We start from the raw sequence: 13,396 nt of genomic DNA, 5'->3' as shown, positions 1-13,396 counted from the left end.
TTTTCAAAACACATTGTGATTCACAGCCAGAAACACAAACACATACAATATGGGATTGTTATCAATATGTATACAGTGGAAAACCCTAACACTAACAAAATACGGTGTAATTGGAGTCTGAATAAGATAGTAGAAGAAGAAATCCCTAACCCTGGTATGCAAGACTGTGGCTGATCGTTTTTTGCACCATTGCTCTTTTGATATTTCCTAACTGCACTCCTCCTCTGCTGCTCTTCCAGAAAATCAGCTTTGAATGGTTACAGCAAACAGAAAACAGGCGGCCGTTGAAGTGGTGAGGGTGGTTGGTTGCATGTGGGGGGGGGCGTTCGGTCAGAATCAAAAATAAAGGCGCAGTCATACCAGACGTCATACGGATCTCTCTTTGGGAGGATTTCTCAGCTGTGTCTTACTGGTGAGGAGTTTGTGGGCCCGCTGTCTGGGTAGTCGATATCCCTGCAAAGTAGGAGATCGTCTTGAGTAATCTGATAAGAAGCCACTACCAAAAGCGGTATACAGTGCCTCCTTCATACATTAGCCTCTTTACAGCAGCATTCTCATACAGTTAGCATCGTGGATCCACCGTCCATCTCTACCTTGCAGACAGGCCGGTGCCAGACCCGATCCCTGCACAGTCCAACCATCCATCCCTTTGTTCGCCCCTTCCTTCCTTCCCCCCCTTCCCTTGTGTCATAAATATATGACAAGAATAAACAACTGCTCCTCATCTCTTTCAGTAAATCTATGCATGTCTCTCAGCCATGGTAAGACTCAGATGGTGGAGAGACATAAACACCGGGAGAGAGGGTGAGAGAGAGTGAGAGAGAGACAGAGAGATTATATGTACATTATAGATAGATACTGTAGACAGACAGACAGATAGATGGATAGGTAGCTAGCCATAAACACTGTGGAGAGAGGGCCAGAGCGAGTGAGAGAGAGATTATAGGTTGATTATAGATATACTGTGTAGACAAACAGACATACATATAGAAAGATGGATAGATAGACATGTTCTACAGGAATATATGTCAATATGAGGATCACCCTGAACAAACACACTCATTAAATACAGAAATGGCTTCAAATGGAACAGCATGCGATGTTGTGGTGATGTCATCAAGGTATAGGGTTAGGGTATAGCTTCTTAATCAGCATGTGGACACAACCATACAGAGATACATAAAACACTGTTCGATCAGTAAATAAATGATGTTGACAAGTAATTTAAAGAGCAAATATGAGCAGCGGCTTGAGCTGTCTCCACCTTGAAAAATGCTCTTTGGTGGTCTATAGTGGTGGTGTTAAAGGGTTTGTAATGATGTTAAAGTCCATCTTGCTATAAGTCTTTTTAGTTTTCCACTATGTTCCCAGTGAGGCTGATCGGCCACAAAACATTCTGTACTTGTACTTGTGTCAGCAACGGCCTCGACCAATCAGGGAGAGCCTGAAGGGTAACCTGATTAGCAAAACCTAACTGTTTCCGTCTGAAGAAGGATGACACTTCGGGGACTTAAGTAGAGTCCTAGAGACCATTTGCAGCATTCCCTTTGAAGTGATGCCACTTGGCACAACCTCGTTTTTATTTTTCACAAACCCTTGATCACAACACCACAAATATAAGTTGGATATGTTTAGTCAACACTGTTACTTCTGCCATTGCTCTACTTTTCTTAGTTTCAGTATGTATTGCATTTTCCCACATTTCGAACGAATATTAGCAAGTTATTTATACTAAACTAAAACTATGTAAACTATTATAGTTAAATAACATATAGTTATAATAATAGATTTATTAATAATAATGTCCAGAGAGAATGAGGAGTTAGAATGATGCCTGCGGAATATATCATAATAAACAAGCCAGGTACTATCTTCCACATGAATAAATACTGCCCTCCTCTGGTCGTTGTATGTAAGTGCAATCGTAGGAAACAGTCGTGAATACAGCTGCATGTAACCAGTTACTGTCAGTTGCATTCACTAAAGAACCACATGAGAGTTAAATGTAACAAAGCACAACCGATGTTTTGTATAAATCAAATCCAGACATTGACAAATCAACACAAAATAGAGTAACACACTTTGTTTATTATGTAATTAACTTTATTTATTTTTCTCCAAAACATGCACTTGGTGAAGACCTAAAATGGTTGAAAAAAGCAACGTTTTTCTCTTGCTTACAAGCTAAGGAAAGGTCAGCTATCAACCAGTGTGTGCTGGTACCGGGATACGATAAAATGCTACAACCACAAACATGTACTCTATTTGATTGGTGCATTAAATAAAAAATATAAACTGGAGGAAACCTAACAGATGTGCCACTTACCGGGACCCCTAACTGACGATGACATTGTCCAAACATTTTCAATGCTATGCTAATTTGCTTTACATTTAAATTACTGTTTTTACGTTTGCTTCCTGTAGCAAAAGTGTACAATAAAATGTCCTTTCTTAGTAAAATACACGGGGTACAGGCATCTACACAGAGAGGAAGTGATTTCAAAGTTGAATTAATAATACAAAAAAAAAGATTCAAGTTTAAATTCAAGAAGAGAAGCCGAAGGACACATGGAGACTTGTCGAGGTGGAACATGGGGTGCGTTCCAAATCTATTTCCCACCTCCTCCGCCCTACTGCTCAACCCTATACCCTCACCGAAACAAGTGGGACCTGTGGTGGAGCAAGAGGACGGGAGCAGTGAGTTAAAGAGACGGCTAAGCTTCCTCAGCATCATTAAAAGGTGAGATCACCTGTTGGTGAACCGGGCTAATCACAACCTTCTGAGCTTCTATACGGTCATATGTCTTAGGATAAAGTCCAAAGACGTCAAGCATTTCCCGTGTAGGATACACTGATGTACCCTCGGTCCGAAGCCGAATCAGCATCCACTTTAGTGCTGCTTCTCTATCTCACTTCGTATTGGCATAGAGTGAGTTGTCGAGGAGACCATTGGGAGATTAAGGAAGCGAGGGCGTGTGTAATAGCGATTGAATGACTATTGGAACGTACCCATGGGCTGTCTGAACCTACTCCTACCGTGTGCCTGCAGGTCCATCACGTGAGGCCCAAACATGGTCAACCATACAATGTTCTAAAAGCTCTCTAGTGCATGCATGTACAACCAATACAATCCCCACAAGCAATTGCAGTGTCACCCAATCTTTCTCTCACACACACACGCTCGCTCTCTCGCTCTCACTCAAACACACCCACACACGGTCTCACGTAATCACACTCGCACAATGTAACACAATGCAAAATAAATAAAGTTATGTACAGAAAAGTCTCAAAAGAGGGCAGCAAAAGGCAGAAATTAAGTCACATGTACAGTATGTACACAAACGGGCACACACAGAAAATACACAGCTTTCCTTAAATACACACATGAAATAAAGCCCTTTCATGTTGAATTAAAAAAAATAAACAGTCTAGTTTGGCCTGCTTTAGAATTCCGGGATGAACTTTCATTGCTCACACCAACCCCGGTCAATGTCCAAACCAAAATTCGGCATCTGGTCATCATCAACATTAAATGCAAGCACTGTTTTAACTCGTAGTCCCAAGTTAAAATTTGCCTTTCACCACCAAGTGAGCAGTTTTTTAATCAAACATATCTAAAGTGAATAAAGTGAACGTTATAACTGACCCAAAAACCCATGTTTCAGATTGCATCTAACCCAGACACAACCTGTAGGGGTGGTTCTATCAATTCATTAAAGTGTTTTTACAGTTTACAGACCTCTGGAATAAATCTGTCTCCAAAATGGCGTACTTGGGGGGACTGTGGGATGAAAAACAAAATGGTGTATGTTCAATTTTTTTTTTTAATCCACCTCCATGGCCTGACCTTCCTCCTTTTCTTGCACTAGGATCACCTGATCTCGCCCACCCTTCCTTCTCCATCCTCTTCCTCCTTGTGGCTGCCTCATGCCCCCACATCCCATAGATAGACAATAGAAGAACAACAAGACAAACAGAGCAAAACAATGGCGGTGGTTTCCGGAATGGAGCGGAATGGAAGGCAAGGAGTATGCGTGTGTTGCAATGTCAAGCTTTAAGAGGAATAAGAGGTTCTAGATTTTTTTAAGGACCCGTTCAGTCTCAATACACACGTACACACTCACACAGAAACCAAAGCAACGCACGCACACACGCACATACACACAGGCTGAAGTATAAACACAAGGCAAGTAGGAACCGGCGAGAGGTGGGTTGAGGTTATGACGGTTTTGGAACCTAAAAAAACAAAAGTTTGAATAGGCTATTCTATTAAGGTCATTTTAGTGAGTAAACCACGCCACGGAGGACCTCCACACACACACACACACACACACACACACACACACACACACACACACACACACACACACACACACACACACACACACACACACACACACACACACACACACACACAGACAGAGTCACACATTCGACACGGACCTGCGAGAGTCTGGAAATAGAGGGCTTTGAGGCCTATTTGAGTCTAGCGTTGAAAATGAAGCTAGCAATGAGGTACATAGAGAAAGAAATGCGTTTTGTTGTAGTTTAAGACAAAGACCCCGGACTGATATCGGAACCGACCCAGAGGAAGAAAGGAGAAAAGGAAAGAGGACGTAGAGGGAGGCAGGGTAATTAAGAGCTCCAATCCACCGTGTGGTTTTGGGACAGTTAAGCTCCAGAGTTTAGCCCAACAAATCCAGTAGGCGGAGCCTAAAGGCACATCCTGCCAGTTATCGCCAGCATCAGTTGTCTTTCATTGGTTGGTGGCTACCCACCAGGGCTGTCATCACTCGGCTGAACAGAGTTCTTTAGGGTCAGGCTGTAGCAGCCGCCGGTTCTCTGCAGGACCAGAGGGTCCGATCCCGCCACCCAAACAGAGGGCCCCGGCGGCCATGTTGTATGATGAGCCAGCATGATGACCGTCACGGAAAAATACTAACATGCCTAGCATTGTTCAATATGTTGTCCTGTGGGATTAGGGAAAATGTAGGTCCATTAAGCAATCATCAAAAAAAAAAGGTGGATTTTCTCTTTGACAGTCCACGGGGAAAAACCTTGTTTCCACTCTCTGTTTAAGGTTGTAGCTCTCCACGACCGCAAGGCAGCCCCTGTTGTCCGTTGGTGCAGCGGACCACTTCTGGCGTAAAATCAAAGTCGTAAATGTATATGTGTGTTTGTGCATACATGTGCGTGCGGGCATGCGCGCGTGTGTGTGTGCGTGTGCGTGTGTGTGTGTGTGTGTGTGTGCGTAAATATCATGTATCTGTACCCTACCCCTGTGTTCCTCCGTTTCCCCTTCCCAGGGATGAGCATCACTCTCCGGGGTAGGTGGGGTAGTGTGTCGGAGAGTGTGTGCACGGCGGGGGCTGGCTGTGGGTGTGTGTGTGCGCATGCGCCATCGGCAGGGAGGCGTGGCGGTCTCGAGAAAGGTGTGTGCTGGAGAGCAACTCGTCCTCCATGCCGTCATCTACAGGCAGAGAGGAAGTGGTTAGACAACAGGAAGGAAGTGGTCAGACAAGAAGGAAGTGGTCAGACAACAGGAAGGAAGTGGTCAGACGCAGGAAGGAAGTGGTCAGACAACAGGAAGGAAGTGTCAAGACAACAGGAAGGAAGTGGCAAGACAACAGGAAGGAAGTGGCAAGACAACAGGAAGGAAGTGGTCAAACAACTGGAAGGAAGTGGTCAGACAACAGGAAGGAAGTGGCAAGACAACAGGAAGGAAGTGGTCAGACAACAGGAATAAAGTGGTCAGACAACAGGAAGGAAGTGGCGAGACAACAGGAAGGAAGTGGTCAGACAACAGGAAGGAAGTGGTCAGACAACAGGAAGGAAGTGGTCAGACAACAGGAATAAAGTGGTCAGACAACAGGAAGGAAGTGGCAAGACAACAGGAAGGAAGCGGTCAGACAACAGGACGGAACAGTTGAGACAACAGCAAGGAAGTGGTGAGACAATAGGAAGGAAGCGGTCAGACAACAGGATGGAACAGGTGAGACAACAGGAAGGAAGTGGTTAGACAACAGGAAGGAAGTGTTTAGACAACAAGAAGGAATCAGTTAGTGGTCGGCTTAACTGTATTCCACTACAATTGATTTGAATGAATCTATTCATCAACTCGTATTCATCAAATTATCAAAGCTATTTATTTTTGCCTTTACTGATACCATATTTTAGGAAAATGTTAGAAATATAAGAAATAAAGAAATGTGGCAGGGAACAGTGTCAGAGGACAAGTCAGAGGACAAGTCAGTGTACGGGTAAAGGTGTAGGTCAGTGTACAGGCACAAGTCAGTCTACAGGTCATTGTACTGGTCAGTGTACAGGTCACACTTTACACTGGGCTAAACTCAAAGCGCTGCATCAAATAAATCTGCCCTTTAATGTAATGTGAAAGAGTTCAGCTCATCACACACTACACTCAACGGGTCTGGTGGAGCTGAAGGGACAGGGTCCTGTAGCCCTACAGGGGGTCTGGTGGAGCTGAGGGGACAGGGTCCTGTAGCCCTACAGGGGGTCTGGTGGAGCTGAGGGGACAGGGTCCTGGCCGTACAGGGGGTCTGGTGGAGCTGAGGGGACAGGGTCCTGGCCGTACAGGGGGTCTGGTGGAGCTGAGGGGACAGGGTCCTGGCCGTACAGGGGGTCCGGGCGACTGCCTACCGGTGCCGGGGTCCATGCCCGTCTGGTTCCCGGTGATGTGGTGCCAGAAGGCGGAGCGGGGCAGGATGGCCGTTGGGGTACACGGGTAGGAGCCCGACTCTGAACCCTTGGACATCAACTGAACACACACACACACACACACAATCAGACACACACACACACACACACACACACACACACACACACACACACACACACACACACACACACACACACACACACACACACACACACACACACACACACACACACACACAAAAATAAACGAAAACATTCAAATTTCAATATTGATTCTAAAGAATCGTTACAAATAAATATTCTGCCTTTTGTAAACCTTTTTGTAAACCGTCTGATTCATTTTGATGGATTTTCATTTCTATTTTCATCCCCTTTGGCTATTGCCTTACTTGACCCTTTTTTTGATTGTTATTTTCTATGATTTAACACCAGCCCACTGCTATGAGAGTACCTACCTTTTTCCAATCTTATATATATATATACGTGCTTTTCGAAACAATTTATTCCTTTTGCTACATAAACGCCAACTACATGATTATTATGGCATTTTAAGGGCGGTCTACATTAGGTAGAAAGCAACACACACAATAACAAAAACAACAACGTTAACACGAATCCCAAACACGACTACACATGGGGACGCTTCGAGGAAAGGGTGGATGTGAATACGTGGAGCTGATCTGTTTCCCCGGGCGGCTGGGAATCTCACCCTGCTGTTCTTCTCCATCTCCAGCAGGACCTTCTTGTGCTGCTCGGCGATGGCCAGTGTGGACGAGTGGACCCTCTGGTAGATCTGCTCCCCCTCCCGGGTCTGGAAGGTGTACAGGCCCTCCCCACTGTCACACATCCTGGCCCAGACACAGGGAGGTGGGGGGGGGGGACAATGGACACGTCACAAGGGCTGCAGCTGGTGGGGGTCCACACAAATAGGAGCTGAAGGCCTCGGTTCAATCTGTTTGGGTGCACGTGTGTGTGTGTTTGCATGTGCGCTTGCGTGCGTGCGTGCGTGTGTGTGTCCCAACTCTAGCGTGGAAAAAAGTGGTTTACAATCGTTCAGTGGTGCATGGAGATGGAACAGAGACGATTGTGTCTGTGAAAGCTCCATGACACGAGTCCATGTCAAAGTATAATTTGATGTAAAAGGTATGCCCAACCACTTGTTTATAAAGTAACTACATTATTTTCAACATGAAATGAAATTGATCACAATAAGTGTTTTGATTCGAAAGACACAACTTCCGGGTAATATACATAAAAAAAACCTGCAAGGTAAGAAGAGTCCTATTTAAACATACGCAAACACAATATGTTGCGTAGTAGCCGAACTTGAACTCTAGATGGCAGAATACACATGTGGTACATTTTGTAAAGCTTCCAGTAGATTCTGAACCACCCCCCAAATCCACTCAAAACTCCACACCCTATCTTGTTCTATCACACACATGCTAGTGAGAGAACAAGCATAACCATTTCTCACACAAGCACACAAACAGACACACACACACACACTGGCATGCACAAAAACACAGGCATACACATACACAAAGTGAAACACCCGTACATATTCACAAACACACACACACACAATATCTACATGCTGACGCACACACACACACACACACACACACACACACACACACACACACACACACACACACACACACACACACACACACACACACACACACACACGCACACACACACACGCACAGACGGAGCCAGACAATATCTACATGCTGACCCCTTGGTCGCTCCTTAGGTCTTATCAAAGAGGAGGTGATGCGGTGGTCTGGCTGGCCATTGATTCTCTGCTAATCTTTTCAATCAATCTCTCTGCCTCAAACGGGCCCCAGAGAAGGGACTTCTGAGGTTGTGTGTGTGTGTTCCTATCTGTGCGTGTGTGTGTGTGTGTGTGTGTGTGTGTGTGTGTGTGTGTGTGTGTGTGTGTGTGTTCCTATCTGTGCGTGTGTGTGTGTGTGTGTGTGTGTGTGTGTGTGTGTGTGTGTGTGTGTGTGTGTGTGTGTGTGTGTGTGTGTGTGTGTATTGTTTGAAATCACTGATAACATTATACCTGCACAGACATTTCTGTCCCAAACCACCTTCATGTAAGTTTAAAGAACACCTTCAATAAAACACACATTCAGGCCGTAGGTGAACATGTGTGTGTATGTGTGCGTGTGTATCCGTGCTTGTGTATGTCTGTATGTGTGTGTGTGTGTGTGTGTGTGTGCCTATATATGTGTGTGTTTGTGTGTTTGTGTTTGTATGTGTTCGTGTGCGAGTGTGTGTGATTGTGCATGTGTGCATGTGTGCGTATGAGTGTGTGTGCATGTGCGTGTGTGCGTGCGAATGGTAAATCGCATCCATTGGACTCCTTATTCCGCGGTGGCCCGACCACCTTCTCCATATGGCATCGAGCTCTGGCTACAATTATAATAACTGGATGGAGAAACTTGATAGATAATGTGGGATGGGGGGGAGGGAACCTGGGCTGGGCTCAGCAAACAGCCTGTTTAGAGGCACCTCAGCCTTCATCATCGTTATACGAGACCATTTGTTACGGACACGGTCTGACGCTGCCCTCGCCTCCGGATCATTTCACAGACCAAGCTCACCTCTCAGTCGGACGGTTTGGAGGAGCCATTCCCCATAAAAAAAAACGCCCCCAAAAATGATTGTGTTGTCATTTTAGTTCACGGATTGCATTAAATGCAAAGCAAATGCAGTAAAAGTTAACGACTCGTTTTATGTCAGTCGGGGACAACAGCGACGTTAGAGCGGAGCTGTCCTCCCACATTCCCCCCCTATCTCCCTCTCTGTCCCCCCCCTATCTCCCTCTCTGTCCCCCTCCTGTCTCCCTCTCTGTCCCCTCCTGTCTCCCTCTCTGTCCCCCTCCTGTCTCCCTCTCTGTCCCCCTCCTGTCTCCCTCTCTGTCCCCCTCCTGTCTCCCTCTCTGTCCCCCTCCTGTCTCCCTCTCTGTCCCCCTCCTATCTCCCTCTCTGTCCCCCTCCTGTCTCCCTCTCTGTCCCCCTCCTGTCTCCCTCTCTGTCCCCCTCCTGTCTCCCTCTCTGTCCCCCTCCTGTCTCCCTCTCTGTCCCCCTCCTATCTCCCTCTCTGTCCCCCTCCTGTCTCCCTCTCTGTCCCCCTCCTGTCTCCCTCTCTGTCCCCCTCCTGTCTCCCTCTCTGTCCCCCTCCTATCTCCCTATTTTTCCCCCTCCTGTCTCCCTCCTTTCTCCCTCTCTGTCCCCCTCCTGTCTCCCTCTCTGTCCCCCTCCTTTCTCCCTCTCTGTCCCCCTCCTGTCTCCCTCTCTGTCCCCCTCCTGTCTCCCTCTCTGTCCCCCTCCTATCTCCCTCTCTGTCCCCCTCCTATCTCCCTCTCTGTCCCCCTCCTGTCTCCCTCACTGTCCCCCTCCTATCTCCCTCTCTGTCCCCCTCCTATCTCCCTCTCTGTCCCCCTCCTGTCTCCCTCACTGTCCCCCTCCTGTCTCCCTCTCTGTCCCCCTCCTATCTCCCTCTCTGTCAGCTAGGTGTCTAGACCCTTCCAGTAGTCCTGGCCAAGGCACTCACATTTGCAGAAACGACGCACCCCAGAATGAACAGCACTAAGCATTAACTATGCTACGTCCGATAATCAGCCAGCAAACTAGGACAAAAGAAACAAATCACTGTGTGGCATTGTGTCGTTCAAACACAACCATTTTCTGTTTCGATTTTTAACTGACGGGCTCAAATCTAAACTGAAAAACAGTTGTGTTTTTATCAAAACACCACGTAGCATTGTGTCGGTCAAACAAAACCATTTTCAGTTTAGATTTTAATTCACAGGCTCCCAACGCCCCGTCCACCATAAGAGCGAGGTCACGGCGGAGCTTGGGGGGGGGGGGGGGGGGGGGGGGAGGGGGCGTGTCTCACCGTCCGGCCTCGAAGGTGAAGCGCGTGGCGTCGCGTCCGTAGCGCCGCAGGGAGCACAGCGGCCAGGTGACCAGCTTGGTGCGCGGGTTGTGCACGTCCCACAGGTAGATGTTCTCGTGCGTGATCTGCATCATGCACTCGCCGTAGATGTCCAGGTTGGGGCAGGGCAGCAGGAAGACGTTGAAGCGCTCTGGGGACATCGGAGGAGGTCGTTACACAGGGCTTGTTCCTTTGTGAGTGGATGGGTGGGGCTGAGGTTTGTGTTTGTGTTTGTGTGCGCCCGAGCATCTGGTTATAAATAGAGCGGGGGTGGGGGGGGGGGGGGGGGCACTGTGAAGTCGCAAAGTTTTACTGGGTGTGTTTATCAGGTTTCTCTTTGGTGTGTGGATGACGTAGCGACACAGGGACGGCCATGCGCGTGCACACAGGCACACAACCATAGTGAAACAAACACACACAACAATATATAATGGGTTATAAAGCTTTCCATGGGACTTGTAAAAGGGAGAGTTGTTGTTGACAAGAGATCTCATTATGGTGTGTCTGTGGGTGTGTGTATGTGTGTGTGTATGCATGTGTGTGTGTGTTTGCATGTCTGTGTGTGTGTGTGTGTGTGTGTGTGTGTGTGTGTGTGTGTGTGTGTGTGTGTGTGTGTGTGTGTGTGCATGTGTGAATGTGTGAATGTGTGTGTTAGTGTGTGTGTGTGTGTGTGTGTGTGTGTGTGTGCGCGCGCACGTGTGTATGCGTGTGTGTGTGTGTGTTTGTTTGTGCTTGCACGTGTGTGTGCTTGAACGTGTGTGTGCTCGCACGTGTGCATGTGTTTGGAAGCAGCCGTGTGTGAGTTACCCGTGTGTTCACACTGCACCCCGGCAGCGAGCAGGTCTGGCTCCCCCATGCTGATGTCATTGAGGCGGCTCCCCAGACACTCGATTGACAGCGTCTTGAACCACTCCTCTGCCTCCAGCTCTGAGGACAACGGACAGGAACGAGGTCAAGTCCGTTTCTTACCACCCCTGTACACATGCTTGTCTCACGTGGATCACGTTGGGCAGCCAACGTGATCCACGTTGGCAGCCCAACGTGGATCATGTTGAGGACAACGCACAAAATTGTGCGTTTTACTTAATGCATGGAGAGATGGCTGTTGTTAACATTGTCGCAATTGGTGTGGGTATTTCAGGAGGGAAATAATTAGCCGACTTGCTGGTGTTTTTCAAATAATATTGTTTTGTTCTTCTTAACCTAACACGAGGATCACAAACTAGAATGCAAAAATAAATAGTTAAAATCAAAAGTGTACTGTGAACTGTACTATCTCTATATCTCTGAGATGTTATGTCCTGACAAAAATGAGACTCCGGATAAGCGGATGAAGATGAGATGAAAAATGAGACTACGCTCGTCTTTCTGATTCAAAGAGCTAAAGTAAATGTAGAGGCCTGATTCACATGTCAATATGCTGTAAATATAGAGGTCCCTGATGCTCATGTCAATGTGCTGTAAATATAGAGGTCCCTGATGCTCATGTCAATGTGCTGTAAATATAGAGGTCCCTGAGGCTCATGTTATTCTGCTGTAAATGTAGAGGTACCTGATGCTCATGTTATTCTGCTGTAAATGTAGAGGTACCTGATTCCCATGTTATTCTGCTGTAAATGTAGTGGTCCCTGATTCCCATGTTATTCTGCTGTAAATGTAATGGTCCCTGATTCCCATGTTATTCTGCTGAAAATGTAGTGGTCCCTGATTCCCAGGTTATTCTGCTGTAAATGTAGAGGTACCTGATTCACATGTTAATGTGCTGTAAATGTAGAGGTAACTGATTCACATGTTATTCTGCTGTAAATGTAGTTACCTGATTCACATGTAAATGTGCGCGACGTGTCATCTGTGAAAACAATGGCCACTGCTTGTCGTTTGGTATCCCTTGGCAACCGCGTGATGTTCTTCACATCGCTGATGTCTGTCACCTGATCAGGGGTGAAGGTGCGTTGTGAGGAAAAGGGAAGAAGTTTGAATTAAAACACAACGTACAGATAGATGTTTTAGACTGCCTGCCATTACTTGACAATCACAAATGCAAGGATCAAAGTAATTAAAAGTATAACTCACAGCAAAAATGAATGGATTGATACAATTAAAGCTAGAATACAGGGATATCAATGCCAGTCATTTAATTGGACACAGTGTTTTTATTTATACATGAGATTTTAACCCTATTCTAGTTTGGCAGTAGAGCAAGTAAATTGAATTATTTTTTCAACTTACTAATTAAGACATGTTTGTGTTTGTGAATTTCTGGCATACTTTGTACATCAAATGCCAACAATCATTGGGACATTTACAGTGATTGCTACAACAACGTCATGAGCTATATTTATGTGTGTGTGTTTGCACCACGTTGAATCACAGTGAAGGATGTGAAAGTGTGGGTGTGCGAATGGGGTGCAGGTTGAAGGGAGGTGATAACTGTGACACAGCTCACCGAGCTCGGCTTGGAGGGAGAGAAGGAAGAGAACAGAGAGAGTGACGGTGAGAGCAGGGGGAAGACAGATGTAGAGAGATGAAACAATACACAGACAGAGGAAGAAAGAGAAGGAGAGAGAAGAGAGAAGAGAGAAGAGAGAAAGAGAGAGAGAGAGAGAGAGAGAGAGAGAGAGAGAGAGAGAGAGAGAGAGAGAGAGAGAGAGAGAGAGAGAGAGAGAGAGAGAATATAGGCACAAGGGTGGATGGTGCGGAGCTCAGAGAAGCAAGATAGACAAGGCTTTGATGTTTGCACCGTCTGCTGTCATCTATCCACCTGTGT

At 46.5% G+C, this 13,396-nt stretch overlaps 2 protein-coding genes across 2 annotated transcripts in view; both read right to left on the bottom strand.

Annotated features, from left to right (window-relative positions):
- mtss1lb (MTSS I-BAR domain containing 2b) overlaps positions 1 to 3,073 on the bottom strand; it is a 27,664-nt gene extending 24,591 nt beyond the window's left edge. Inside the window, exon 1 of the mRNA XM_056608046.1 lies at positions 3,037 to 3,073. Coding sequence (XP_056464021.1) covers positions 3,037 to 3,073 — 37 coding nt within the window. The remainder of the gene's footprint in view (positions 1 to 3,036) is intronic.
- dok4 (docking protein 4) overlaps positions 1,887 to 13,396 on the bottom strand; it is a 25,482-nt gene continuing 13,972 nt past the window's right edge. Inside the window, exons 3-8 of the mRNA XM_056608354.1 lie at positions 12,446 to 12,560; positions 11,437 to 11,556; positions 10,591 to 10,780; positions 7,388 to 7,526; positions 6,661 to 6,778; positions 1,887 to 5,470 (exon numbers count right to left, since the gene is read on the bottom strand). Of these exons, the coding sequence (XP_056464329.1) occupies positions 5,316 to 5,470; positions 6,661 to 6,778; positions 7,388 to 7,526; positions 10,591 to 10,780; positions 11,437 to 11,556; positions 12,446 to 12,560 (837 nt within the window). The 3' untranslated portion in view covers positions 1,887 to 5,315. The remainder of the gene's footprint in view (positions 5,471 to 6,660; positions 6,779 to 7,387; positions 7,527 to 10,590; positions 10,781 to 11,436; positions 11,557 to 12,445; positions 12,561 to 13,396) is intronic.

Source organism: Gadus chalcogrammus, chromosome 14 (genome assembly GCF_026213295.1).
Source record: "Gadus chalcogrammus isolate NIFS_2021 chromosome 14, NIFS_Gcha_1.0, whole genome shotgun sequence".
Lineage (NCBI taxonomy): Eukaryota > Metazoa > Chordata > Actinopteri > Gadiformes > Gadidae > Gadus > Gadus chalcogrammus.
The sequence above is the reverse complement of the archived record's forward strand: the minus strand, read 5'-3'. Positions and strand labels throughout refer to the sequence as shown.